The 27,787-nt window shown below is 51.3% G+C and overlaps 1 protein-coding gene across 1 annotated transcript in view; it reads left to right on the top strand.

Moving 5' to 3' along the window:
• Positions 1 to 901: 901 nt before the first annotated feature.
• ATF6 (activating transcription factor 6) overlaps positions 902 to 27,787 on the top strand; it is a 132,924-nt gene continuing 106,038 nt past the window's right edge. The window contains exons 1-3 of the mRNA XM_068252785.1: positions 902 to 1,145; positions 1,371 to 1,565; positions 15,403 to 15,611. Coding sequence (XP_068108886.1) covers positions 902 to 1,145; positions 1,371 to 1,565; positions 15,403 to 15,611 — 648 coding nt within the window. The remainder of the gene's footprint in view (positions 1,146 to 1,370; positions 1,566 to 15,402; positions 15,612 to 27,787) is intronic.

Raw genomic sequence — 27,787 nt, 5'->3', positions numbered from 1 at the left:
AATGTCAGGAATCGGATGCAGCGATCTTTGTCAGGAAGTTGTGTAGCAGAATGTCAGGAATCAGATGCTGCAGAATGTCAGGAATCAGATGCAGCGATCTTTGTCAGGAAGTTGTGCAGCAGAATGTCAGGAATCAGATGCAGCGATCTTTGTCAGGAAGTTGTGCAGCAGAATGTCAGGAATCAGATGCAGCGATCTTTGTCAGGAAGTTGTGTAGCAGAATGTCAGGAAGTTTGTGCAGTAGAATGTCAGGAATCGGATGCAGCGATCTTTGTCAGGAAGTTGTGTAGCAGAATGTCAGGAAGTTGTGCAGTAGAATGTCAGGAATCAGATGCAGCAGAATGTCAGGAATCAGATGCAGCGATCATTGTCAGGAAGTTGTGCAGCAGAATGTCAGGAATCAGATGCAGCGATCTTTGTCAGGAAGTTGTGTAACAGAATGTCAGGAAGTTGTGCAGTAGAATGTCAGGAATCGGATGCAGCGATCTTTGTCAGGAAGTTGTGCAGCAGTATGTCAGGAAGTTGTGCAGTAGAATGTCAGGAATCAGATGCAGCAGAATGTCAGGAATCAGATGCAGCGATCTTTGTCAGGAAGTTGTGCAGCAGAATGTCAGGAATCAGATGCAGTGATCTTTGTCAGGAAGTTGTGCAGCAGTATGTCAGGAATCGGATGCAGCGATCTTTGTCAGGAAGTTGTGCAGCAGTATGTCAGGAATCGGATGCAGCGATCTTTGTCAGGAAGTTGTGCAGCAGAATGTCAGGAATCAGATGCAGCGATCTTTGTCAGGAAGTTGTGCAGCAGTATGTCAGGAATCAGACGCAGCGATCTTTGTCAGGAAGTTGTGCAGCAGAATGTCAGGAATCGGATGCAGCGATCTTTGTCAGGAAGTTGTGCAGCAGTATGTCAGGAATCGGATGCAGCGATCTTTGTCAGGAAGTTGTGCAGCAGAATGTCACGGATCAGATGCTGCTTAAGATCTTCTCCTGGAAGGTGAGGTCTCTGATGGAAGTTTATGTTTCTTTTCTCCAGGAGGAGTATGATAAATCTTCCAGTGTGCAGATGTCTCCGGTATCGTTGTATGCAGAAGCCTCCAGAAGCCCTGTGATGTCAGAGCAGCGAGACGAGAAGCCCGGCATCCACACACGTATGTTATGTCCTCACATTACTGCTCATGTGTTACCAGCATCTATAGAGGGCGATATTGCTGTCCTCCCCACCTCTGTGTGGTACATGGGGAAAGTACTCCGGCCCCTGAGGATTGTGGGGGAGTTTTGAGGGGAGGGGCTTCATGCCGCTGGGCCAGTGAAGGAAGGGGAGGGGCTGCATGTGTAATTGCTTGTATAATTTATTTTAACTAATGCCTTTACAGATAAGTCACCTGAAAAACAGAAGAAGCTTCCCCTTGTGGTGCCCAAACCAGCTAACCCTCCGAAAACTCTCCTGATACCGGCTGCAGCAGATATCCGGCCTGCTGCAGGATATGCCCCTAAAACCATCATATTCCAACCAATGGCAGCCCTGGCCAAGCAGCAGCCTCTCCTCGCCGTTCAGCAACCCTCCGCAGGTAGGAACATTTGCTTTTTGTTTTGATCTAAATGTCGGATTGTTCCTCGTCAGCTTGCTCACAGTCTTTCAAGCCATCGAATGCGACTATTCCCTGATGGTAACTGGAGTAAGTTAGACAGGATTGCGGTGCTGAATTGTCACCCCCCCCCATCCTCATAGAGGACCCCGATAGCTCCACCTCTCCCTCCTGGCTCTCACACCTCCTTTCCTCCACCCCCCTCTCACCCATCCTCATAGATACCCCCACTAGCTCCACCTCTCCCTTCTGGCTCCCACACATCCTTTCCTCCACCCCCCTCTCACCCATCCTCACAGATATCCCCACTAGCTCCACCTCTCCCTCCTGGCTCCCACACATCCTTTCCTCCACCCCCCTCTCACCCATCCTCACAGATATCCCTACTAGCTCCACCTCTCCCTTCTGGCTCCCACACATCCTTTCCTCCACCCCCCTCTCACCCATCCTCATAGATATCCCCACTAGCTCCACCTCTCCCTTCTGGCTCCCACACATCCTTTCCTCCACCCCCCCTCCCCCATCCTCACAGAGATCCCCACTAGCTCCACCTCTCCCTCCTGGCTCTCACACCTCCTTTCCTCCACCCCCCTCTCACCCATCCTCATAGATACCCCCACTAGCTCCACCTCTCCCTTCTGGCTCCCACACATCCTTTCCTCCACCCCCCTCTCACCCATCCTCACAGATATCCCCACTAGCTCCACCTCTCCCTTCTGGCTCCCACACATCCTTTCCTCCACCCCCCTCTCACCCATCCTCACAGATATCCCTACTAGCTCCACCTCTCCCTTCTGGCTCCCACACATCCTTTCCTCCACCCCCCTCTCACCCATCCTCATAGATATCCCCACTAGCTCCACCTCTCCCTCCTGACTCCCACACATCCTTTCCTCCACCCCCCTCTCACCCATCCTCATAGATACCCCCACTAGCTCCACCTCTCTCTCCTGGCTCCTACACATCCTTTCCTCCACCCCCCCTCCCCCATCCTCACAGATATCCCCACTAGCTCCACCTCTCCCTCCTGGCTCCCACACATCCTTTCCTCCACCCCCCTCTCACCCATCCTCATAGATATCCCCACTAGCTCCACCTCTCCCTTCTGGCTCCCACACATCCTTTCCTCCACCCCCCCTCCCCCATCCTCACAGATATCCCCACTAGCTCCACCTCTCCCTCCTGACTCCCACACATCCTTTCCTCCACCCCCCTCTCCCCCATCCTCATAGATGACCCTGATAGCTCCACCTCTCCCTCCTGGCTCCCACACATCCTTTCCTCCACCCCCCTCTCACCCATCCTCACAAATATACCCACTAGCTCCACCTCTCCCTCCTGACTCCCACACATCCTTTCCTCCACCCCCTCTCCCCCATCCTCACAGATATCCCCACTAGCTCCACCTCTCTCTCCTGGCTCCCACACATCCTTTCCTCCACCCCCCTCCCCCATCCTCACAGATATCCCCACTAGCTCCACCTCTCCCTCCTGGCTTCCACGCATCCTTTCCTCCACCCCCCTCTCCCCCATCCTCACAGATATCCCCACTAGCTCCACCTCTCCCTCCTGGCTCCCACACATCCTTTCCTCCACCCCCTCTCCCCCATCCTCACAGATATCCCTACTAGCTCCACCTCTCTCTCCTGGCTCCCACACATCCTTTCCTCCACCCCCCTCTCACCCATCCTCACAGATATCCCCACTAGCTCCACCTCTCCCTTCTGGCTCCCACACATCCTTTCCTCCACCCCCCCTCCCCCATCCTCACAGATATCCCCACTAGCTCCACCTCTCCCTTCTGGCTCCCACACATCCTTTCCTCCACCCCCCTCTCACCCATCCTCATAGATATCCCTACTAGCTCCACCTCTCCCTTCTGGCTCCCACACATCCTTTCCTCCACCCCCCCCTCCCCCATCCTCATAGATATCCCCACTAGCTCCACCTCTCCCTCCTGGCTCCCACACATCCTTTCCTCCACCCCCCTCTCCCCCATCCTCATAGATATCCCCACTAGCTCCACCTCTCCCTCCTGGCTCCCACACATCCTTTCCTCCACCCCCCTCTCCCCCATCCTCACAGATATCCCCACTAGCTCCACCTCTCCCTCCTGGCTCCCACACATCCTTTCCTCCACCCCCCCCTCCCCCATCCTCACAGAGATCCCCACTAGCTCCACCTCTCCCTCCTGGCTCCCACACATCCTTTCCTCCACCCCCCTCTCACCCATCCTCATAGATATCCCCACTAGCTCCACCTCTCCCTCCTGGCTTCCACGCATCCTTTCCTCCACCCCCCTCTCACCCATCCTCATAGATATCCCCACTAGCTCCACCTCTCCCTCCTGACTCCCACACATCCTTTCCTCCACCCCCCTCTCACCCATCCTCACAGATATCCCCACTAGCTCCACCTCTCCCTCCTGGCTCCCACACATCCTTTCCTCCACCCCCCTCTCCCCCATCCTCATAGATACCCCCACTAGCTCCACCTCTCTCTCCTGGCTCCTACACATCCTTTCCTCCACCCCCCTCTCCCCCATCCTCATAGATACCCCCACTAGCTCCACCTCTACTCAGCTGCTCTTCATCACCTTTGCCTCTCCCCCATCCTCATAGATGACCCTGATAGCTCCACCTCTCCCTCCTGGCTCCCACACATCCTTTCCTCCACCCCCCCTCCCCCATCCTCACAGAGATCCCCACTAGCTCCACCTCTCCCTTCTGGCTCCCACACATCCTTTCCTCCACCCCCCTCTCACCCATCCTCATAGATATCCCCACTAGCTCCACCTCTCCCTCCTGGCTTCCACGCATCCTTTCCTCCACCCCCTCTCACCCTTCCTCACAGATATCCCCACTAGCTCCACCTCTCCCTTCTGGCTCCCACACATCCTTTCCTCCACCCCCCTCTCACCCATCCTCACAGATATCCCCACTAGCTCCACCTCTCCCTTCTGGCTCCCACACATCCTTTCCTCCACCCCCCCTCCCCCATCCTCACAGATATCCCCACTAGCTCCACCTCTCCCTTCTGGCTCCCACACATCCTTTCCTCCACCCCCCTCTCACCCATCCTCACAGATATCCCCACTAGCTCCACCTCTCCCTTCTGGCTCCCACACATCCTTTCCTCCACCCCCCTCTCACCCATCCTCACAGATATCCCCACTAGCTCCACCTCTCCCTTCTGGCTCCCACACATCCTTTCCTCCACCCCCCTCTCACCCATCCTCACAGATATCCCCACTAGCTCCACCTCTCCCTCCTGGCTCCCACACATCCTTTCCTCCACCCCCCTCTCCCCCATCCTCATAGATACCCCCACTAGCTCCACCTCTCTCTCCTGGCTCCTACACATCCTTTCCTCCACCCCCCTCTCCCCCATCCTCATAGATACCCCCACTAGCTCCACCTCTACTCAGCTGCTCTTCATCACCTTTGCCTCTCCCCCATCCTCATAGATGACCCTGATAGCTCCACCTCTCCCTCCTGGCTCCCACACATCCTTTCCTCCACCCCCCCTCCCCCATCCTCACAGAGATCCCCACTAGCTCCACCTCTCCCTCCTGGCTCCTACACATCCTTTCCTCCACCCCCCTCTCACCCATCCTCACAGATATCCCTACTAGCTCCACCTCTCTCTCCTGGCTCCCACACATCCTTTCCTCCACCCCCCCTCCCCCATCCTCACAGAGATCCCCACTAGCTCCACCTCTCCCTTCTGGCTCCCACACATCCTTTCCCCCACCCCCCCTCCCCCATCCTCACAGATATCCCCACTAGCTCCACCTCTCCCTCCTGACTCCCACACATCCTTTCCTCCACCCCCCTCTCCCCCATCCTCATAGATACCCCCACTAGCTCCACCTCTCTCTCCTGGCTCCTACACATCCTTTCCTCCACCCCCCCCTCCCCCATCCTCATAGATATCCCCACTAGCTCCACCTCTCCCTCCTGGCTCCCACACATCCTTTCCTCCACCCCCCTCTCACCCATCCTCATAGATATCCCCACTAGCTCCACCTCTCCCTCCTGGCTTCCACGCATCCTTTCCTCCACCCCCCCTCCCCCATCCTCACAGATATCCCCACTAGCTCCACCTCTCCCTTCTGGCTCCCACACATCCTTTCCTCCACCCCCCTCTCACCCATCCTCATAGATATCCCCACTAGCTCCACCTCTCCCTCCTGGCTTCCACGCATCCTTTCCTCCACCCCCCCTCCCCCATCCTCACAGATATCCCCACTAGCTCCACCTCTCCCTTCTGGCTCCCACACATCCTTTCCTCCACCCCCCTCTCCCCCATCCTCATAGATACCCCCACTAGCTCCACCTCTACTCAGCTGCTCTTCATCACCTTTGCCTCTCCCCCATCCTCATAGATGACCCTGATAGCTCCACCTCTCCCTCCTGGCTTCCACACATCCTTTCCTCCACCCCCCTCTCCCCCATCCTCATAGATACCCCCACTAGCTCCACCTCTCTCTCCTGGCTCCTACACATCCTTTCCTCCACCCCCCCTCCCCCATCCTCACAGATATCCCCACTAGCTCCACCTCTCCCTTCTGGCTCCCACACATCCTTTCCTCCACCCCCCTCTCACCCATCCTCATAGATATCCCCACTAGCTCCACCTCTCCCTCCTGGCTTCCACGCATCCTTTCCTCCACCCCCCCTCCCCCATCCTCACAGATATCCCCACTAGCTCCACCTCTCCCTTCTGGCTCCCACACATCCTTTCCTCCACCCCCCTCTCCCCCATCCTCATAGATACCCCCACTAGCTCCACCTCTACTCAGCTGCTCTTCATCACCTTTGCCTCTCCCCCATCCTCATAGATGACCCTGATAGCTCCACCTCTCCCTCCTGGCTTCCACACATCCTTTCCTCCACCCCCCTCTCCCCCATCCTCATAGATACCCCCACTAGCTCCACCTCTCCCTCCTGGCTCCTACACATCCTTTCCTCCACCCCCCTCTCCCCCATCCTCATAGATACCCCCACTAGCTCCACCTCTACTCAGCTGCTCTTCATCACCTTTGCCTCTCCCCCATCCTCATAGATGACCCTGATAGCTCCACCTCTCCCTCCTGGCTTCCACACATCCTTTCCTCCACCCCCCTCTCCCCCATCCTCACAGATATCCCCACTAGCTCCACCTCTCCCTCCTGGCTCCCACACATCCTTTTCTCCACCCCCTCCCCCATCCTCACAGATATCCCTACTAGCTCCACCTCTCTCTCCTGGCTCCCACACATCCTTTCCTCCACCCCCCTCTCCCCCATCCTCATAGATGACCCTGATAGCTCCACCTCTACTCAGCTGCTCTTCATCACCTTTGCCTCTCCCCCATCCTCATAGATGACCCTGATAGCTCCACCTCTCCCTTCTGGCTCCCACACATCCTTTCCTCCACCCCCCTCTCCCCCATCCTCATAGATACCCCCACTAGCTCCACCTCTACTCAGCTGCTGTTCGTCACCTTTGCCTCTACCACATCCTTGAAGTCATCTTGTCCATGTCCACCTCACTCTCTGATCTGAACGCCCCTCCCCCTCTCTGACATCACTCCTTTACTTTTTTTGCTCTCAACATCCTGCCCTTTCCTACTCTCCACCTACCTCTGGTCATTGGCAGAGAGTTCTCTGCAACCTCAACCCCAATGTCCTCTCCAGCACCCTCCAATCCTCCCTCCATAACCTGTCCTGTTTCACCCAAGCCCCTGTCCACTATAAGCTCTTCCTGTCATGAACTCCCTCTGTGTTCTGCCACAACCGCCTCCTCCCACCCCCAGACTTTGCACACCGCTCACACCCACTCCCTTCAAAACGCATGTGAGGAATGTCACGCCTTAATGCCAACTTCCTGTCTGCCATGTGGCCTTGTCCATTGCCAAACAATACTACTAATAGTCTGCTCTCATTCGCTCCCAGCCTTTCAGCCCTACCACTACCCCCCTTTCCTGACCTGTCTGCCCAAGACCTTACCCACTACTTCAATGAGTTACAGATTACCCAGCAAGCTCATGGTGAATCCCGGGAGTGTGACTGCTCCGCCCCTGCCTGACAAGACTGCTCTGCCCCCTGCCTGACAAGACTGCTCCGCCCCCTGCCTGATGAGACCTCCACGCCTCGTAACAGATTACCCAGCAAGCTCATGGTGAATCCCGGGAGTGTGACTGCTCCGCCCCCTGCCTGACAAGACTTCTCCGCCCCCTGCCGGATGAGACCTCCCCTGCCTAGTAACAGATTATCCAGCAAGCTCATGGTGAACCAGAACTCCCAGGAGTGTGACTGCTCCGCCTGCTGCCTGACAAGACTGCTCCACCCCCTGTCTGATGAGACCTCCCCTGCCTAGTAACAATTACCCAGCAAGCTCATGGTGAACCAGAACTCCCAGGAGTGTGACTGCTCTGCCCACTGCCTGACAAGACTGCTCCACCCCCTGTCTGATGAGACCTCCCCTGCCTAGTAACAATTACCCAGCAAGCTCATGGTGAACCAGAACTCCCAGGAGTGTGACTGCTCTGCCCACTGCCTGACAAGACTGTTCCACCCCCTGTCTGATGAGACCTCCCCTGCCTAGTAACAATTACCCAGCAAGCTCATGGTGAACCAGAACTCCCAGGAGTGTGACTGCTCTGCCCCCTGCCTGACAAGACTGCTCCACCCCGTGCATGATGAGACCTCCCCCACCTAGTAACAATTACCCAGCAAGCTCATGGTGAACCAGAACTCCCAGGAGTGTGACTGCTCTGCCCCCTGCCTGAAAAGACAGCTCCGCCCCACCTGACGAAACTGCTCTGCCCCGTGCATGATGAGACCTCCCCCTGCCTAGTAACAATTACCCAGCAAGCTCATGGTGAACCAGAACTCCCAGGAGTGTGACTGCTCTGCCTCCTGCCTGAAAAGACAGCTCCGCCCCGCCTGACGAAACTGCTCTGCCCCGTGCATGATGAGACCTCCCCCTGCCTAGTAACAATTACCCAGCAAGCTACTGGTGAACCAGAACTCCCAGGAATGTGTCTGCTCTGCCCCCTACCTGAAAAGACTGCTCCACTCCCTGTCTGATGAGACCTCCCCCACCTAGTAACAGATTACCCAGCAAGCTCCTGGTGAACCGGAACTCCCAGGAGTGTGACTGCTCCGCCCACTGCCTGACGAAACTGCTCCGCCCCCTGTCTGATGAGACCTCCCCTGCCTAGTAACAGATTACCCAGCACGCTCCTGGTGAACCAGAACTCCCAGGAGTGTGTAAGGGGCAACAAAGGACCAAAAAGCCCCCTTACTAAACTGTTTTGCAAAACAAAAGTTTGCCTTTAGTAAGAGGGCTTTTTGGCCCTTTGTAGCCCCTTACACACAGCTAGAAGTTCTGCTTCACCATGAGCTTGCTGGCTAGTCTACAACTCTGTGTGTTACAAGTCCTACCCCATAGAGCCACATTAATCCACGCCATGCACTGATGAGGATCAACCAATCCGAAACAGTCTGTATGCATGTTGGATTATTATGGCTCTGTACAAATTACCAAGATGACACATCATTGCATTCCAGCGGTTCTGGTGGTGTGGCTACCTTACAGGGACAGAAAAGGGATGATTTGCATATTCAGCAGTGATGCATTGTGGGAGATATAATATGCTCGCTCCAACCTGAATGATCACAAATACCTTCTGTTTTAAGAAGGCAAACCTCTGTTTTACTTCAATGAGGAAATTGTCGCCACCTGATGGAGCATCCCTGTGACGAACAGCCGCTATTTGTCCGAAATCAGCGCAAATTCTGCGCTAGGAACAGTTGAGTTCCACTTTGAAGCTGGCATGTTTTAGAAAGAAATGCTTACACACTGCAGCCAGGCCCAACATACTGCAGCCAGATCCACCCCCCCCCCCCCCCCACACACACTGCAGCCAGGCCCAACATACTGCAGCCAGATCCCCCCCCCACACACACACACACACACACTGCAGCCAGATCCCTGACATACTGCAGCCTGGCTAAATCCCTGATGAGTACATCAGAGGAGGTCTGATACGCCCAGCACCTGTTGTAAATAAATGGAAAGCCAGGATGTCAGGGGACCTGTAGAGGGAATTCATCCTAAATTCAATGTAATTAGTTACTGCACCACATGCAGTATATCTACGCCCTGCAGGACTTCATCTGAAGTCACATGGACATATATATTAGTCTACGGCAGCCACCGCTGCTGTGCGCTCTCCCATGCACATTGTGTTCATTGTCACCCATTAGTGTACAGATCAGTGATCTCATTCACCGATCTCATTCACCGATCTAAGTGCCTGTGAGCAATGCGATGCCGTGGTCATTGATAAAAGGAAAGTGAAACCACACATTTAACTTCCTCTGTGTACTGTTCACTGAGGAATATACTGGTGGAGGGGACATCTAGTGGCCAAATAGTAAATGACACCCTAATTTATTAAATTACACACTTATACAGAATTTCCCATTAAAATTCACCCCTTACCTCCCCCGCTCTCCCGTAGTTGCCAAAATAAAACTTTTGCATAGAAAAAAATATACATAAATGGCTACCTTAGGGACTAATCTTTTCTAATATGTATGTTCGAGGGTAGGTTACTGTGAATTTTTCATGTAAAGGGCTTGTAATTAGTGACGGACGCAAAACTGAAAAAAAAAATACACCTTTTCAAATAGAATATTGTCCCCATACATTATCAGAGACATCATTTAAACCGGGACGAATGGGCAAATTAAGTATCAGCTTTAATTACAGTAGCATGTATTAGTTTAAAACTATAATGGCTGAAAACTGAGACATTTTTTAATCATTTTGGTTCTTATTATTCCTGTTTAAAATGCATTTAGAATAAAATAAGTCTTACCAAAGTGTATCACCCAAAGAAAGTCTAATGGTGAAAAAAAAAACAATATACAGATTATTTCGTTGTGATTAGTAGTGATAAAGTTATTGGCGAATGAAAGGGAGGAGCGCTGAAATGTGAAAATTGCTCTTGTCCATGAGGGGGAAACCCCTCAGTGGGTAATCTAGGCCTTCTTCCAGGAACACAGACATTCGGGGAAAGATGGGCTGATTTAAGCCTTGGTGGAAGCAGACGGCCAGCGCACCCCAGTTACAGACTTGACCGCATTCCAGTCCAGAGGGACTATGTACCATTGGTTCTGTAACATGTATAGGCTATGGGCAAACTGTACACTACACCAGCCCTGTAACCTGTATAGGCTATATGCACACTTTTACGCCATCTGTTCTGTGACATGTATAGGCTGTAGGCCCACTATACACCAGTGACCCTGTAACCTGTATAACCTATAGGCCTACTATACTCCAGCGGCTCTGTAACATGTATAAGCTATAGGCTCGCTATACACCAGTGGCTCTGTTACATGTATAAGCTATAGGCTCACTATACACTAGTGGCTCTGTTACATGTATAAGCTATAGGCTTGCTATACACCAGCGGCCCTGTAACATGTATAAGTTATAGGCTTGCTATACACCAGTGGCTCTGTAACATGTATAAGCTATAGGCTCCCTATACACCAGCGGCTCTGTAACATGTATAAGCTATAGGCTCACTATACACTAGTGGCTCTGTAACATGTATAAGCTATAGGCTCACTATACACCAGCGGCTCTGTAACATGTATAAGCTATAGGCTCGCTATACACCAGCGGCTCTGTAACATGTATAAGCTATAGGCTCGCTATACACCAGCGGCTCTGTAACATGTATAAGCTATAGGCTCACTATACACCAGCGGCTCTGTAACATGTATAAGCTATAGGTTTGCTATACACCAGCGGCTCTGTAACATGTATAAGCTATAGGCTCACTATACACCAGCAGCTCTGTTACATGTATAAGCTATAGGCTCACTATACACCAGCGGCTCTGTAACATGTATAAGCTATAGGATCACTATACACCAGCAGCTCTGTAACATGTATAAGTTATAGGCTTGCTATACACCAGCGGCTCTGTAACATGTATAAGCTATAGGCTCACTATACACTAGTGGCTCTGTTACATGTATAAGCTATAGGCTCGCTATACACCAGCGGCTCTGTAACATGTATAAGCTATAGGCTTGCTATACACCCGCGGTTCTGTAACATGTATAAGCTATAGGCTCACTATACACCGGTGGCTCTGTAACATGTATAAGCTATAGGCTTGCTATACACCAGTGACCCTGTAACCTGTATAACCTATAGGCCTACTATACTCCAGCGGCTCTGTAACATGTATAAGCTATAGGCTCCCTATACACCAGTGGCTCTGTAACATGTATAAGCTATAGGCTGACTATACACCAGCGGCTCTGTAACATGTATAAGCTATAGGCTCACTATTCACCAGCAGCTATGTAACATGTATAAGCTATAGGCTCACTATACACCAGCGGCTCTGTAACACGTATAAGCTATATGCTCGCTATACACCAGTGGCTCTGTAACATGTATAAGCTATAGGCTCACTATACACCATTGGCTCTGTAACATGTATAAGCTATAGGATCGCTATACACCAGCGGCTCTGTAACATGTATAGGCTATAGGCTCACTATACACCAGCGGCTCTGCAACATGTATAAGCTATAGGCTCACTATACACCAGTGGCTCTGTAACATGTATAAGCTATAGGCTTGCTATATACCAGCGGCTCTGTAACATGTATAAGCTATAGGCTCACTATACACCAGCGGCTCTGTAACATATATAAGCTATAGGCTCACTATACACCAGTGGCTCTGTAACATGTATAAGCTATAGGCTCACTATACACCAGTGGCTCTGTAACATGTATAAGCTATAGGCTCACTATACACCAGTGGCTCTGTTACATGTATAAGCTATAGGCTCACTATACACCAGCGGCTCTGTAACATGTATAATCTATAGGCTCACTATACACCAGCGGCTCTGTAACATGTATAAGCTATAGGCTTGCTATACACCAGCGGCTCTGTAACATGTATAAGCTATAGGCTTGCTATACACCAGCAGCTCTGTAACATGTAAAAGCTATAGGCTTGCTATACACCAGCGGCTCTGTAACATGTATAAGCTATAGGCTCCCTATACACCAGCGGCTCTGTAACATGTATAAGCTATAGGCTCACTATACACCAGCGGCTCTGTAACATGTATAAGCTATAGGCTCACTATACACCATTGGCTCTGTAACATGTATAAGCTATAGGATCGCTATACACCAGCGGCTCTGTAACATGTATAAGCTGTAGGCTCACTATACACCAGTGGCTCTGTAACATGTATAAGCTATAGGCTCACTATACACCAGTGGCTCTGTAACATGTATAAGCTATAGGCTTGCTATATACCAGCGGCTCTGTAACATGTATAAGCTATAGGCTCACTATACACCAGCGGCCCTGTAACATGTATAAGCTATAGGCTCGCTATACACCAGTGGCTCTGTAACATGTATAAGCTATAGGATCGCTATACACCAGCAGCTCTGTAACATGTATAAGCTATAGGCTTGCTATACACCAGCGGCTCTGTAACATGTATAAGCTATAGGCTCACTATACACCAGCAGCTCTGTAACATGTATAAATTATAGGCTTGCTATACACCCGCAGCCCTGTAACATGTATAAGCTATAGGATCGCTATACACCAGCGGCTCTGTAACATGTATAAGCTTTAAGCTCACTATACACCAGCGGCTCTGTAACATGTATAAGCTATAGGCTTGCTATACACCAGCGGCTCTGTAACATGTATAAGTTATAGGCTCGCTATACACCAGCAGCTCTGTAACATGTATAAGCTATAGGCTTGCTATACACCAGCGGCTCTGTAACATGTATAAGCGATAGGCTCGCTATACACCAGCGGCTCTGTAACATGTATAAGCTATAGGCTTGCTATACACCAGCTGCTCTGTAACATGTATAAGCTATAGGCTTGCTATACACCGGCGGCTCTGTAACATGTATAAGCTATAGGCTTGCTATACACCATTGGCTCTGTAACATGTATAAGCTATAGGCTCGCTATACACCAGCAGCTCTGTAACATGTATAAGCTATAGGCTTGCTATACACCAGTGGCTCTGTAACATGTATAAGCTATAGGCTCACTATACACCAGCGGCTCTGTAACATGTATAAGCTATAGGCTTGCTATACACCAGCGGCTCTGTAACTTGTATAAGCTATAGGCTTGCTATACACCAGCGGCTCTGTAACATGTATAAGCTATAATCTTGCTATACACCAGCGGTTCTGTAACATGTATAAGCTATAGGCTTTCTATACACCAGCGGCTCTGTAACATGTATAAGCTATAGGCTCGCTATACACCAGCGGCTCTGTAACATGCATAAGCTATAGGCTCAATATACACCAGCGGCTCTGTAACATGTATAAGCTATAGGCTTGCTATACACCAGCGGCTCTGTAACATGTATAAGCTATAGGCTTGCTATACACCAGCGGCTCTGTAACATGTATAAGCTATAGGCTCGCTATACACCAGCAACTCTGTTACATATATAAGCTATAGGCTCACTATACACCAGCGGCTCTGTAACATGTATAAGCTATAGGCTTGCTATACACCAGCAACTCTGTTACATGTATAAGCTATAGGCTCACTATACACCAGCGGCTCTATAACATGTATAAGCTATAATCTTGCTATACACCAGCGGTTCTGTAACATGTATAAGCTATAGGCTTTCTATACACCAGCGGCTCTGTAACATGTATAAGCTATAGGCTCGCTATACACCAGCGGCTCTGTAACATGCATAAGCTATAGGCTCACTATACACCAGCGGCCCTGTAACATGTATAAGGTATAGGCTTGCTATACACCAGCGGCTCTGTAACATGTATAGGCTATAGGCTCACTATACACCAGCGGCTCTATAACATGTATAAGCTATAGGCTTGCTATACACCAGCGGCTCTGTAACATGTATAGGCTATAGGCTTGCTATACACCAGCGGCTCTGTAACATGTATAGGCTATAGGCTCACTATACACCAGTGGCTCTATAACATGTATAAGCTATAGGCTTGCTATACACCAGCGGCTCTGTAACATGTATAAGCTATAGGCTTGCTATACACCAGCAGCTCTGTAACATGTATAAGCTATAGGCTCGCTATACACCAGCGGCTCTGTAACATGTATAAGCTATAGGCTCGCTATACACCAGCGGCTCTGTAACATGTATAAGCTATAGGCGTGCTATACACCAGCGGCTCTGTAACATGTATAAGCTATAGGATCACTATACACCAGCGGCTCTATAACATGTATAAGCTATAGGCTTGCTATACACCAGCGGCTCTGTAACATGTATAAGCTATAGGCTTGCTATACACCAGCGGCTCTGTAACATGTATAAGTTATAGGCTTGCTATACACCAGCGGCCCTGTAACATGTATAAGCTATAGGCTTGCTATACACCAGCGGCTCTGTAACATGTATAAGCTATAGGCTCACTATACACCAGCGGCTCTATAACATGTATAAGTTATAGGCTTGCTATACACCAGCAGTTCTGTAACATGTATAAGCTATAGGCTTGCTATACCCCAGCGGCTCTGTAACATGTATAAGCTATAGGCTCACTATACACCAGTGGCTCTGTAACATGTATAAGCTAAAGGCTCACTATACACCAGCAGCTCTGTAACATGTATAATCTATAGGCTCACTATACACCGGTGGCCCTGTAACATGTATAGACATAGTGGATTGTATAGTGTGCTGTGTTCTGAGCAGCTGTTTCTTCATTCTTTCCCCTTTATCCCCTCAGGACAACAGATTGTTCTGGCTCCGTCTGCCGTGGTTGAGCTCTCTGCCTGTGGAATTGTTGCTGCACAGCCTGTTCTGACTGTTAACGGACGCACAGCTCCAGTCATTGCACCATCCGTGAATATACTGCCATACACTGGGTGTAACCATGGCAACGCGGCACCCAGGAGACCTCAGCCGCCCTTTCTAGCCTCTGACACTGACGCAAATGTAAGTTCATTAGAGAATCTACTGCCACACACTGGGTGTAACCATGGCGTCGTGACACCCAGGAGTTCACTCCCTTATAGAGAATCTACTGCCATACACTGGGTGTAACCATGGCGACGCGGCACCCAGGAGACCTCAGCCACCCTTTCCAGTCTCTGAAACTGACGCATATGTAAGTTCACCCCCTTATAGAGAATCTACTGCCATGCTGGGATGTAACCATGGCAACACGGCACCCAGGAAACCTCAGCTGCCCTTTTCAACCTATATCTTATCTTACAAAACCCCTTTATCTTATCTTTTGTGACTCTCTTGCAACTAGCAGAGTCCCAGTGGATTGGCGTACAGCCCACGTTTTCCCATTATTTAAGAAGGACAAAAAATCAGATCCAGGAAATTATAGAGCTGTAAGCTTAAAGAGAAACTCCGACCAAGAATTGAACTTTATCCCAATCAGTAGCTGATACCCCCTTTTACATGAGAAATCTATTCCTTTTCACAAACAGACCATCAGGGGGCGCTGTATGGCTGATATTGTGGTAAAACTCCTCCCACAAGAAACTCAGGACCATGGTACTCCTGGCAGTTTCCTGTCTGTGAACCTTGCTGCATTGTGGGAAATAGCTGTTTACAGCTGTCTCCAACTGCCAAAAAACCATGCAGCAGCTACATCACCCGCCAACAGTAAAAATGTCACCATGTAATAAATGTCAGAATGTAAATCGGGGATTTAAAAGATTTTACAATGGGCAAACACTGACTAAATCATTTATACATAATTATTGTAAAAATAAAGCACTTTTTTTTATTACATTATTTTCACTGGAGTTCCTCTTTAACATTAGTTGTATGGAAACTATTTGAGGGGTTACTAAGAGATACTATACATGACTTCATAGTAGAAAATAATCTTATATATCAGCATCAGCATGGGTTTACTGAGGACAGGTCCTGTTTGACTTATGCTGGGAATACACGCTTCGTTTGTAGCTGATTAGATGGTGCGATAGATCATTTCCGACGTGTCCGATCTCCCTTTCCATCCTTTTGCTGCTCGATTTCTGATAGAAGTGAATGAAAAAAGATAAGAAAAACGAGAGGAGGATAAGAATCGAGAGCTGAAATCGAGAGGCAAAAACGATGGAGAGCAGAAACGCACGGCAGAAACGCACCGTCTATTCCCAGCATTACATGCTCAGCTTTTATGAGGTAGTGAATGCTAATGTGGATATTGGGAATGCTGTAGATGTGATATACTTGGATTTTGCAAAGGCCTTCGACACTGTTCCCCACAAAAGTCTGGTGCAAAAGTTGAGGATGCAAGGACTGGGGAAGAGTCTGTGTGCATGGATAGGGAACTGGCTAATGGACAGAAAACAAAGAGTTGTGGTCAATGGATCGTACTCAAAATGGGAGACTGTTAGCAGTGGGGTCCCACAGGGGTCTATACTGGGTCCAGTGCTCTTCAATTTATTTATTAATGACCTAGTAGATGCAGTAGTGAGCAATGTTGCTATTTTTGCAGATGATACAAAATTGTGCAGAATCATCAACTCTCAGGAAGATAGTGTCATATTGCAACAGGATCTGGATAGGATGGCTATATGGGCACATACATGGCAGATGAAATTCAATGTTCACAAATGTAAAGTCATGCATTTTGGTCGTACCAATGGTCTAGCACCATACAAAATAAATGGGATACAGTTGGGGACATCAAACTTGGAGAAGGACTTAGGAGTACTCATTGACAACAAGTTAAATAATCGTACTTAATGCCAAGCCGCTGCTGCTAAAGCTAACAAAATTTTGGGATGCATTAAAAGGGAAATAAAAACTCGAGATGCTAGCATAATATTGCCCCTGTTTAACTCTCTAGTAAGGCCACATCTGGAATATGGAATTCAGTTCTGGGCACCACATTACAAAAAAGATATTGCAGTTTTAGAGCAGGTGCAGAGACGAGCTACAAAATTGATACGTGGGATGGAAGGTCTCGCTTACCAAGAAAGGTTAGACAAACTGGGTTTATTTAGTCTAGAGAAAAGACGCCTTAGAGGAGATCTAATTAACATGTATAAATACATCAGAGGGCAATATAATAGCTTGGCGGATGATCTTTTTGTCCCTAGGCCTTCTCAAAGGACTAGAGGACATGAGATGCGCATGGAGGAAAAACGTTTTAGCCATTTATTTAGGAAAGGGTTCTTTACAGTAAGAGTGATTAAGATGTGGAATGCATTGCCACAGGAAGTCGTTATGGCAAACTCTATACCTGCATTTAAAGGGGGCTTAGATACTTTCCTTGCGTCGAAAGACATCCATGGCTACAATTACTAGGTAATGCCTAATGATGTTGATCCAGGGATTTTATCTGATTGCCACCTGGCGTCGGGAAGGAATTTTTCCCTTTTGGGGCTAATTGGACCATGCCTTGTAAGGGTTTTTTGCCTTCCTCTGGATCAGCAGGGATATGTGAGGGAGCAGGCTGGTGTTGTGCCTTCCTCTGGATCAGCAGGGATATATGAGGGTGCAGGCTGGTGTTGTGCCTTCCTCTGGATCAGCAGAGATACGTGAGGGAGCAGGCTGGTGTTGTGCCTTCCTCTGGATCAGCAGGGATGTGTGAGGGTGCAGGCTGGTGTTGTGCCTTCCTCTGGATCAGCAGGGATATGTGAGGGAGCAGGCTGGTGTTGTACCTTCCTCTGGATCAGCAGGGATATGTGAGGGAGCAGGCTGGTGTTGTACCTTCCTCTGGATCAGCAGGGATATGTAAGGGTGCAGGCTGGTGTTGTGCCTTCCTCTGGATCAGCAGGGATATGTAAGGGTGCAGGCTGGTGTTGTGCCTTCCTCTGGATCAACAGGGATCTGTGAGGGTGCAGGCTGGTGTTGTGCCTTCCTCTGGATCAGCAGGGATATGTGAGGGTGCAGGCTGGTGTTGTGCCTTCCTCTGGATCAGCAGGGATATGTGAGGGAGCAGGCTGGTGTTGTGCCTTCCTCTGGATCAGCAGAGATGTGTGAGGGTGCAGGCTGGTGTTATGCCTTCCTCTGGATCAACAGGGATATGTGAGGGAGCAGGCTGGTGTTGTGCCTTCCTCTGGATCAGCAGGGATATGTGAGGGTGCAGGCTGGTGTTGTGCCTTCCTCTGGATCAGCAGGGATATGTGAGGGAGCAGGCTGGTGTGGTGCCTTGCTCTGGATCAGTAGGGATATGTGAGGGTGCAGGCTGGTGTTGTGCCTTCCTCTGGATCAGCAGGGATATGTGAGGGTACAGGCTGGTGTTGTGCCTTCCTCTGGATCAGCAGGGATATGTGAGGGAGCAGGCTGGTGTTGTGCCTTCCTCTGGATCAGCAGGGATATGTGAGGGAGCAGGCTGGTGTTGTGCCTTCCTCTGGATCAGCAGGGATATGTGAGGGTGCAGGCTGGTGTTGTGCCTTCCTCTGGATCAGCAGGGATATGTGAGGGTGCAGGCTGGTGTTGTACCTTCCTCTGGATCAGCAGGGATATGTGAGGGAGCAGGATGGTGTTGTGCCTTTCTCTGGATCAGCAGGGATATGTGAGGGTGCAGGCTGGTGTTGTGCCTTCCTCTGGATCAGCAGGGATATGTGAGGGAGCAGGCTGGTGTTGTGCCTTCCTCTGGATCAGCAGGGATATGTGAGGGTGCAGGCTGGTGTTGTGCCTTCCTCTGGATCAGCAGGGATATGTGAGGGAGCAGGCTGGTGTTGTGCCTTCCTCTGGATCAGCAGGGATATGTGAGGGAGCTGGCTGGTGTTGTGCCTTCCTCTGGATCAGCAGGGATATGTGAGGGAGCAGGCTGGTGTTGTACCTTCCTCTGGATCAGCAGGGATATGTGAGGGTGCAGGCTGGTGTTGTGCCTTCCTCTGGATCAGCAGGGATATGTGAGGGTGCAGGCTGGTGTTGTGCCTTCCTCTGGATCAGCAGGGATATGTGAGGGAGCAGGCTGGTGTTGTACCTTCCTCTGGATCAGCAGGGATATGTGAGGGTGCAGGCTGGTGTTGTGCCTTCCTCTGGATCAGCAGGGATATGTGAGGGAGCAGGCTGGTGTGGTGCCTTGCTCTGGATCAGTAGGGATATGTGAGGGTGCAGGCTGGTGTTGTGCCTTCCTCTGGATCAGCAGGGATATGTGAGGGAGCAGGTTGGTGTTGTGCCTTCCTCTGGATCAGCAGGAATATGTGAGGGAGCAGGTTGGTGTTGTACCTTCCTCTGGATCAGTAGAGATATGTGAGAGAGCAGGCTGGTGTTGTGCCTTCCTCTGGATCAGCAGGGATATGTGAGGGAGCAGGCTGGTGTTGTGTCTTCCTCTGGATCAGCAGGGATATGTGAGGGAGCAGGCTGGTGTTGTGCCTTCCTCTGGATCAGCAGGGATATGTGAGGGTGCAGGCTGGTGTTGTGCCTTCCTCTGGATCAGCAGGGATATGTGAGGGTGCAGGCTGGTGTTGTGCCTTCCTCTGGATCAGCAGGGATATGTGAGGGTGCAGGCTGGTGTTGTGCCTTCCTCTGGATCAGCAGGGATATGTGAGGGAGCAGGCTGGTGTTGTGCCTTCCTCTGGATCAGCAGGGATATGTGAGGGTGCAGGCTGGTGTTGTGCCTTCCTCTGGATCAGCAGGGCTATGTGAGCGTGCAGGCTGGTGTTGTGCCTTCCTCTGGATCAGAAGGGCTATGTGAGGGTGCAGGCTGGTGTTGTGCCTTCCTCTGGATCAGCAGGGATATGTGAGGGTGCAGGCTGGTGTTGTGCCTTCCTCTAGATCAGCAGGGATATGTGAGGGTGCAGGCTGGTGTTGTGCCTTCCTCTGGATCAGCAGGGATATGTGAGGGAGCAGGCTGGTGTTGTACCTTCCTCTGGATCAGCAGGGATATGTGAGGGTGCAGGCTGGTGTTGTACCTTCCTCTGGATCAGCAGGGATATGTGAGGGAGCAGGCTGGTGTTGTACCTTCCTCTGGATCAGCAGGGATATGTGAGGGAGCAGACTGGTGTTGTGCCTTCCTCTGGATCAGCAGGGATATGTGAGGGAGCTGGCTGGTGTTGTTCCTTCCTCTGGATCAGCAGGGATATGTGAGGGAGCAGGCTGGTGTTGTTCCTTCCTCTGGATCAGCAGGGATATGTGAGGGTGCAGGCTGGTGTTGTGGCTTCCTCTGGATCAGCAGGGATATGTGAGGGTGCAGGCTGGTGTTGTACCTTCCTCTGGATCAGCAGGGATATGTGAGGGAGCAGGCTGGTGTTGTACATTCCTCTGGATCAGCAGGGATATGTGAGGGTGCAGGCTGGTGTTGTACCTTCCTCTGGATCAGCAGGGATATGTGAGGGAGCAGGCTGGTGTTGTACCTTCCTCTGGATCAGCAGGGATATGTGAGGGAGCAGACTGGTGTTGTGCCTTCCTCTGGATCAGCAGGGATATGTGAGGGAGCTGGCTGGTGTTGTTCCTTCCTCTGGATCAGCAGGGATATGTGAGGGAGCAGGCTGGTGTTGTTCCTTCCTCTGGATCAGCAGGGATATGTGAGGGTGCAGGCTGGTGTTGTGCCTTCCTCTGGATCAGCAGGGATATGTGAGGGTGCAGGCTGGTATTGTACCTTCCTCTGTATTAGCAGGGATATGTGAGGGTGCAGGCTGGTGTTGTGCCTTCCTCTAGATCAGCAGGGATATGTGAGGGTGCAGGCTGGTGTTGTGCCTTCCTCTGGATCAGCAGGGATATGTGAGGGTGCAGGCTGGTGTTGTGCCTTCCTCTGGATCAGCAGGGATATGTGAGGGAGCAGGCTGGTGTTGTGCCTTCCCCTGGATCAGCAGGGATATGTGAGGGAGCAGGCTGTTGTGCCTTCCTCTGGATCAGCAGGGATATGTGAGGGTGCAGGCTGGTGTTGTACTTTCCTCTGGATCAGCAGGGATATGTGAGGGTGCAAGCTGGTGTTGTACCTTCCTCTGGATCCGCAGGGATATGTGAGGGTGCAGGCTGGTGTTGTACCTTCCTCTGGATCAGCAGGGATATGTGATGGAGCAGGCTGGTGTTGTGCCTTCCTCTGGATCAGCAGGGTTATGTGAGGGAGCAGGCTGGTGCTGTGCCTTCCTCTGGATCAGGAAGGATATGTGAGGGAGCAGGCTGGTGTTGTACCTTCCTCTGGATCAGCAGGAATATGCGAGGGAGCAGGCTGGTGTTGTACCTTCCTCTGGATCAGCAGGGATATGTGAGGGAGCAGGCTGGTGTTGTACCTTCCTCTGGATCAGCAGGAATATGCGAGGGAGCAGGCTGGTGTTGTACCTTCTTCTGGATCAGCAGGGATATGTGAGGGTACAGGCTGGTGTTGTACCTTCCTCTGGATCAGCAGGAATATGCGAGGGAGCAGGCTGGTGTTGTACCTTCCTCTGGATCAGCAGGGATATGTGAGGGAGCAGGCTGGTGTTGTGCCTTCCTCTGGATCAGCAGGAATATGCGAGGGAGCAGGCTGGTGTTGTACCTTCTTCTGGATCAGCAGGAATATGTGAGGGAGCAGGCTGGTGTTGTGCCTTCCTCTGGATCAGCAGGAATATGCGAGGGAGCAGGCTGGTGTTGTACCTTCTTCTGGATCAGCAGGAATATGTGAGGGAGCAGGCTGGTGTAGTACCTTCCTCTGGATCAGCAGGGATATGTGAGTGTGCAGGCTGGTGTTGTACCTTCCTCTGGATCAGCAGGGATATGTGAGGGAGCAGGCTGGTGTTGTGCCTTCCTCTGGATCAGCAGGGATATGTGAGGGAGCAGGCTGGTGTTGTGCCTTCCTCTGGATCAGCAGGGATATGTGAGGGAGCAGGATGATGTTGTGCTTTCCTCTGGATCAGCAGGGATATGTGAGGGTGCAGGCTGGTGTTGTACCTTCCTCTGGATCCGCAGGGATATGTGAGGGTGCAGGCTGGTGTTGTGCCTTCCTCTGGATCAGCAGGGATATGTGAGGGAGCAGGCTGGTGTTGTGCCTTCCCCTGGATCAGCAGGGATATGTGAGGGAGCAGGCTGTTGTGCCTTCCTCTGGATCAGCAGAGATATGTGAGGGTGCAGGCTGGTGTTGTGCCTTCCTCTGGATCAGCAGGGATATGTGAGGGTGCAGGCTGGTGGTGTACCTTCCTCTGGATCAGCAGTGATACGTGAGGGTGCAGGCTGGTGTTGTGCCTTTCTCTGGATCAGCAGGGATATGTGAGGGAGCAGGCTGGTGGTGTGCCTTTCTCTGGATCAGCAGGGATATGTGACGGAGCAGGCTGGTGGTGTGCCTTCCTCTGGATCAGCAGGGATATGTGAGGGAGCAGGCTGGTGTTGTACCTTCCTCTGGATCAGCAGTGATACGTGAGGGTGCAGGCTGGTGTTGTGCCTTCCTCTGGATCAGCAGGGATATGTGAGGGTGCAGGCTGGTGTTGTACTTTCCTCTGGATCAGCAGGGATATGTGAGGGTGCAGGCTGGTGTTGTGCCTTCCTCTGGATCAGCAGGGATATGTGAGGGAGCAGGCTGGTGTTGTGCCTTCCCCTGGATCAGCAGGGATATGTGAGGGAGCAGGCTGTTGTGCCTTCCTCTGGATCAGCAGGGTTATGTAAGGGTGCAGGCTGGTGTTGTACGTTCCTCTGGATCAGCAGGGATATGTGAGGGTGCAGGCTGGTGTTGTACCTTCCTCTGGATCCGCAGCGATATGTGATGGAGCAGGCTGGTGTTGTCCCTTCCTCTGGATCAGGAAGGATATGTGAGGGAGCAGGCTGGTGTTGTACCTTCCTCTGGATCAGCAGGAATATGCGAGGGAGCAGGCTGGTGTTGTACCTTCCTCTGGATCAGCAGGGATATGTGAGGGAGCAGGGCTGGTGTTGTACCTTCCTCTGGATCAGCAGGAATATGCGAGGGAGCAGGCTGGTGTTGTACCTTCTTCTGGATCAGCAGGGATATGTGAGGGTACAGGCTGGTGTTGTACCTTCCTCTGGATCAGCAGGAATATGCGAGGGAGCAGGCTGGTGTTGTACCTTCCTCTGGATCAGCAGGGATATGTGAGGGAGCAGGCTGGTGTTGTGCCTTCCTCTGGATCAGCAGGAATATGCGAGGGAGCAGGCTGGTGTTGTACCTTCTTCTGGATCAGCAGGAATATGTGAGGGAGCAGGCTGGTGTTGTGCCTTCCTCTGGATCAGCAGGAATATGCGAGGGAGCAGGCTGGTGTTGTACCTTCTTCTGGATCAGCAGGGTTATGTGAGGGAGCAGGCTGGTGTTGTGCCTTCCTCTGGATCAGCAGGGATATGTGAGGGAGCAGGCTGGTGTTGTGCCTTCCTCTGGGTCAGCAGGGATATGTGAGGGAGCAGGCGGGTGTTGTACCTTCCTCTGGATCAGCAGGAATATGCGAGGGAGCAGGCTGGTGTTGTACCTTCTTCTGGATCAGCAGGGATATGTGAGGGTACAGGCTGGTGTTGTACCTTCCTCTGGATCAGCAGGAATATGCGAGGGAGCAGGCTGGTGTTGTACCTTCCTCTGGATCAGCAGGGATATGTGAGGGAGCAGGCTGGTGTTGTGCCTTCCTCTGGATCAGCAGGAATATGCGAGGGAGCAGGCTGGTGTTGTACCTTCTTCTGGATCAGCAGGAATATGTGAGGGAGCAGGCTGGTGTTGTGCCTTCCTCTGGATCAGCAGGAATATGCGAGGGAGCAGGCTGGTGTTGTACCTTCTTCTGGATCAGCAGGGTTATGTGAGGGAGCAGGCTGGTGTTGTGCCTTCCTCTGGATCAGCAGGGATATGTGAGGGAGCAGGCTGGTGTTGTGCCTTCCTCTGGGTCAGCAGGGATATGTGAGGGAGCAGGCGGGTGTTGTGCCTTCCTCTGGATCAGCAGGGATATGTGAGGGTGCAGGCTTTTGTTGTGCCTTCCTCTGGATCAGCAGGGATATGTGAGGGTGCAGGCTGGTGTTGTGCCTTCCCCTGGATCAGCAGGGATATGTGAGGGAGCAGGCTGGTGTTGTACCTTCCTCTGGATCAGCAGGGATATGTGAGGGAGCAGGTTGGTGTTGTGCCTTCCTCTGGATCAGCTAGGATATGTGAGGGAGCAGGCTGGTGTTGTGCCTTCCTCTGGATCAGCAGGGAGATGTGAGGGAGCAGGCTGGTGTTGTACCTTCCTCTGGATCAGCAGGGATATGTGAGGAAGCAGGCTGGTGTTGTGCCTTCCTCTGGATCAGCAGGGATATGTGAGGGTGCAGGCTGGTGTTGTGCCTTCCTCTGGATCAGCAGGGATATGTGAGGGAGCAGGCTGGTGTTGTGCCTTCCTCTGGATCAGCAGGGATATGTGAGGGAGCAGGCTGGTGTTGTGCCTTCCTCTGGATCAGCAGGGATATGTGAGGGTGCAGGCTGGTATTGTGCCTTCCTCTGGATCAACAGGGATATGTGAGGGTGCAGGCTGGTGTTGTACCTTCCTCTGGATCAGCAGGGATACATGAGGGAGCAGGCTGGTGTGCCTTCCTCTGGAACAGCAGGGAAATGTGAGGGGCAGGGCTGGTGTTGTGCCTTCCTCTGGATCAGTAGGGATATGTGAGGGTGCAGGCTGGTGTTGTGCCTTCCTCTGGATCAGCAGGGATGTGTGAGGGTGCAGGCTGGTGTTGTGCCTTCCTCTGGATCAGCAGGGATATGCCTTCCTCTGGATCAGTAGGGATATGTGAGGGAGCAGGCTGGTGTTGTGCCTTCCTCTGGATCAGCAGGGATATGTGAAGGTTCAGGCTGGTGTTGTACCTTCCTCTGGACCAGCAGGGATATGTGAGGGAGCAGGCTGGTGTTGTGCCTTTCTCTGGATCAGCAGGGATATGTGAGGGTGCAGACTGGTGTTGTACCTTTCTCTGGATCAGCAGGGATATGTGAGGGTGCAGGCTGGTGTTGTGCCTTCCTCTGGATCAGCAGGGATATGTGAGGGAGCAGGCTGGTGTTATACCTTCCTCTGGATCAGCAGGGATATGTGAGGGAGCAGGCTGGTGTTGTACCTTCCTCTGGATCAGCAGGGATATGTGAGGGTGCAGGCTGGTGTTGTACCTTCCTCTGGATCAGCAGGGATATGTGAGGGAGCAGGCTGGTGTTGTACCTTCCTCTGGATCAGCAGGGATATGTGAGGGAGCAGGCTGGTGTTGTACCTTCCTCTGGATCAGCAGGGATATGTGAGGGAGCAGGCTGGTGTTGTAACTTCCTCTGGATCAGCAGGGATATGTGAGGGTGCAGGCTGGTGTTGTGCCTTCCTCTGGATCAGCAGGGATATGTGAGGGTGCAGGCTGGTGTTGTGCCTTCCTCTGGATCAACAGGGATCTGTGAGGGTGCAGGCTGGTGTTGTGTCTTCCTCTGGATCAGCAGGGATATGTGAGGGTGCAGGCTGGTGTTGTGCCTTCCTCTGGATCAGCAGGGACATGTGAGGGAGCAGGCTGGTGTTGTGCCTTCCTCTGGATCAGCAGAGATGTGTGAGGGTGCAGGCTGGTGTTATGCCTTCCTCTGGATCAACAGGGATATGTGAGGGAGCAGGCTGGTGTTGTGCCTTCCTCTGGATCAGCAGGGATATGTGAGGGTTCAGGCTGGTGTTGTGGCTTCCTCTGGGTCAGCAGGGATATGTGAGGGAGCAGGCTGGTGTTGTACCTTCCTCTGGATCAGCAGGGATATGTGAGGGAGCAGGCTGGTGTTGTGCCTTCCTCTGGATCAGCAGGGATATGTGAGGGTGCAGGCTGGTGTTGTGCCTTCCTCTGGATCAGCAGGGATATGTGAGGGTGCAGGCTGGTGTTGTGCCTTCCTCTGGATCAGCAGGGATATGTGAGGGAGCAGGCTGGTGTGGTGCCTTGCTCTGGATCAGCAGCAGTGTTCTCCCCAGAATTTTTTTCCAGCCGGGTGGCATGAAAAAGTAGCCGGGTGGCGTGCGAGGGGGGAATGCAACTCTGCTTACAGAATAAAAAGAGGATGAGGAGGCAAGCCAATGTACCTGCTAAGTACACACAATGCAATTTCGGGACAGATTTACTGTCAGTTCGACAATTTTCAACATGCCTGATCTGATTTCCGATTTTCTGTTCACTTCTATAGGAAATCGTGCAGAAATCAGATAGGACATGTTGGGAATAATCGATCTGACAGTAGATCTGTCAGAAAATTGCATTGTGTGTACCTAGCAGATTGTTTCAGATTAAGGTGCTCAGGTCCCTTTTTAAGCAGACCTGAACAGAGAACCTCCTCTCTGCTCTAAAAGATGCACAACAGCATAACCTTTAAAGGACAACTGTAGTGAGAAGAATATGGAGACTGCCATATTTATTTCTTCTTAAACAATACCAGTTGCCTGGCAGCCCTGCTGATCTATTTGGCTGCAGTAGTGTCTGAATCACACCAGAAACAAGCATGCAGCTAATCTTGTCAGATCTGTCAATATGATCAGAAACATCGGATATGCTGCATGCTTGTTCAGAGGCTTGGGTAAAATTATTAGAGGCAGGGGATCAGCAGGACAGCCAGGCAACTGGCATTGCTTATAAGTAAATAATTATGGCAGCTTCCATATCCGTTTCACTTCAGTTGTCCTTTAAAGAAAAACATTTCTTTGTTACAGCTGATACAAATGCTGCAATAAATCTGCAGTGTGTCTACTTCCTGCTTTCTTGTAAGCAGACATGTTAACATTTAGTGCTTTTCAAATGAGCTTCTCTGCAGTCATGTGACACAGAAAGAGATCAAATTAGACAGGCTAAACTGTGTAAATACAGGGTGCATTTCTCTGTTTCCTTCTGTCCTGTGCAAGAGTTCAGCTCCACTAAGTGTCCCCAGTGTGCAGGGGGAGGGGCAGCACTACAGACACGATACAAAGCTGGGGCCAGGGGGAAACACACACAGCAGGAGACAAGTGCACAGGGGGCTGCCTTTTTACAGACAGATGCTCTGCATGGCTGTGTCTCCTCTGCCCCCACAGCAAATAAATAAACATGCAGAGGTGTGAAGGGGCATCACTTCTCCTGATCTCCGTGTCTCCCTCCAGCCGGATTAAACGTGCAGCTGCCGTTTTCAACTACACAGGCATGTTGTTTACCTGCAGTCTGGAGGAGAAGGAGAGACTACATGAGCCGCTCTGAGGCTGTCCCGGAGACCCACGTGGCTCTTATTTCACTCCTGGAAGCTGCTGCTGTATCGTTTTTTTTTTTTTTTTTTGTTGCTTTACTGCTCTCTCTGTTTT

This window comes from Hyperolius riggenbachi, chromosome 9 (assembly GCF_040937935.1).
Source record: "Hyperolius riggenbachi isolate aHypRig1 chromosome 9, aHypRig1.pri, whole genome shotgun sequence".
NCBI classification, from domain to species: Eukaryota; Metazoa; Chordata; class Amphibia; order Anura; family Hyperoliidae; genus Hyperolius; species Hyperolius riggenbachi.
This window is presented reverse-complemented; position numbering and strand designations above follow the sequence as displayed.